Here is a 2,610-nt window from a genome sequence, read left to right as displayed (position 1 = left end):
TTTACGATAATTATTTTCGAGACGATAGACTGTCGGCGGCACTTTTCGGAGAGGGCTCTCTTCGCGAAACACAAAGTCGGCTGGCCCCGCGATACGATACTCCGAAAAACAAAAAGAGAGAGACCGCTCTCTCACACACAAAACGATACGAAAAATGAGAGAGTACGGTACTCACGGTAATTACGGTACACGATCAATATCTACGGTACCAACCAACACGTAACTACGACTACTCGAGAGGCGGCTTACAGTTTCTGGCGGTGAATTCGAGTCCTTGAGTCGCACTTGTGGAGTCCTGGAGGCACCCTCTCTAGTCTACGGCACACCGAACAGTGGAGAGCCGGACCTCGCGCGTCTCGGTACCTTCTTTTTTGCGCCGATCTTTTGCGCATCCCTCGATGATAGGGTCGATGGCGGGGGCCCTAAGGTCTCCCCCCGCCTCCCCCTTTAGCTGAGGTAATTCTCACGCCGGGAGCGGAACGCTGTTCGACAGGATTTTCCTCCGGGTTTCTTCCCGCGGCATCTCTCCTTCGGGAACAAACGGGGGCTGGCCGGGCCCTCCGTAGTCCCCCTTCAGGATCGGCCCTGTGATTTACTTGGCTCCCGGAGTCCTCTCGGTATCTATAATATTTCCACGCCTAGATTCTGCGCGAGATATATCAAATTAAATTACGAATACTTGATACTTAACTGCGCGAGGTCCCGCGCTCTCTCTCTTTTATGCTCGCTCCATCCTCCTTTCGCGCTGCGGTATTCCGGCATCCTCCTTCTCTCTCTTGCTGCGGCACTCCGGCATCCTCCCTCTCTCTCTTGCTTAATATGTCTCTCTCCGGCCGCTCTCTCGAGCCGTCCTTGTCGCTCTACCTACGAATCGCGTCGCACGCGCATCGACAGGCCGATGCTGCGTGCAACGGCGATTCTCGCAAAAAATACGGTAATACGAAATACGAAAAACGACGGATCGCACCCTCCCCGAAGTGAGGGGCGCTCCAGGTCTCCGCGGCCTACCCGATCGGGCTTTTTCGCCCTTGTGACGGCGCTCCAAAAGCGTCACGTCACAATAGAATGGCAAGGCCAACAGAGGAAGGAGTCACAAGGGGACTAGCAGAGCCCCCAATGGAACAAAGAGTTCCAAGAACTAGGAGAAGGAGAGAAGCCCCCGAAGCAATGGAAGTTGCTTCGGGAAAAGAGGAAGAAATGATGGTTCACGATGGCCTGGACTAAAATAATCCAGGCCAACCTGAACCACACGAAGGACGCCCAGGATCTCTTCGTCCACACTATGGCGGAGAGATCCTGTGGCCTAGGAATTGTCGCGGAGCCCTACAAGGTGCCAAAGAGGCCCAATTGGGTACAAAGCACCGAGGGCACCGCGGCAATAGTAAGGAGGAATATGCCCGACTCCTTTCCCCTAAACCTCATTAGGGCGGGGAAGGGATTCGTGGTGGCTTCCTGGGGGCCCATCATCGTGATAGGAGTGTATCTCCCGCCGAGCCTAAAAAATAATGAATTTGGCGGGAGACTAAATATTCTAGAACGAGAGATCGCCAAACACCACCCCAAACCAATAATGGTCGCGGGGGACTTCAACGCCAAATCAACGGCGTGGGGTTCCCCGCGTACCGACTAGCGGGGTGGTGAGGTTGAGGAATGGGCGACGAGATGCGACCTGGCGCTCCTTAATGAGGGGAGCGCGCAGACGTGTGTGCGCCGGCAGGGCGGGTCAATTGTCGATCTTACCTGGATGACCCGCCTTGCGGCAAGGATGGCAAGAGAGTGGAGGGTGGCGGCGGAAATCGAAACGTTATCAGACCACAAATACATAGAGATCTCTGTCGCCACCACCACAAAAGAGGTCGCAGAGCGTCGCCGACAAAGAGAGGCGAACTCTAAAAGATGGGCTCTCAGGAAGCTGGACGAGGACATGTTCATGGCGGCGATAAACGCCGCCATGATAACGAGGGAAGAGGGGACCGGGGAAGTAGAGGAACACAGGGCATGGCTAAAGAACGTCGTACTCCAAGCGTGCGACGTGGCCATGCCCAGGGTTAAAACCCGGTCCCCGAAAAAAGCATACTGGTGGTCGGAGGACATTGCCGAGTTGAGGTGGTCCTCCGACCACGCAAGAAGGAACGTTAGAAGGAGGGCAAAGTACGCGCTGTCGGACCCTGAAGGATTGGAGGACGCGTGGGATGCGTATAGAGAGAGAAGAAACGCCCTGCGCGCCTCCATCCGACAGGCGAAGGCGAGGGCCTGGGAAGATCTAATCTTCTCTCTGAATGAGGACCCGTGGGGCCGTCCCTATAAAATAGTTTTAAATAAACTGAGAGGAGGGACGGTTCCATTGACGGAGTCACTGGACCCCCATCTCGTCCAAAATATAATTGATGTCCTGTTCCCCCGGGTAGCGGGCACGGAAAACCCGATACAGACGGGGGGACAGGACTGTGACGAGACAGAGATGGGGGTCACGGGAAGGGAAATCCGGGATGCCGTCAAGAGAATCAAGAAGGGGAAAGCCCCCGGACCAGACGGCATCCACGGAAAGATCTGGGCCCTTGCCTTCAAAGAGATGGTCGAGCCCATGAGGCACCTGTACAACGGGTGCCT

At 55.5% G+C, this 2,610-nt stretch overlaps 1 protein-coding gene across 1 annotated transcript; it reads left to right on the top strand.

Moving 5' to 3' along the window:
• Positions 1-1,210: 1,210 nt before the first annotated feature.
• On the top strand, positions 1,211-1,630 carry LOC146721991 (uncharacterized). Its single transcript, XM_085485683.1, has one exon. It carries the CDS (start codon positions 1,211-1,213, stop codon positions 1,628-1,630), a length of 420 nt encoding a protein of 139 aa, XP_085341809.1.
• Positions 1,631-2,610: the final 980 nt, after the last annotated feature.

Source organism: Nylanderia fulva, unplaced genomic scaffold, assembly GCF_048542155.1.
Source record: "Nylanderia fulva isolate GAGA-0341 unplaced genomic scaffold, ASM4854215v1 Scaffold388, whole genome shotgun sequence".
Classification (NCBI taxonomy): Eukaryota; Metazoa; Arthropoda; class Insecta; order Hymenoptera; family Formicidae; genus Nylanderia; species Nylanderia fulva.
The sequence above is the reverse complement of the archived record's forward strand: the minus strand, read 5'-3'. Positions and strand labels throughout refer to the sequence as shown.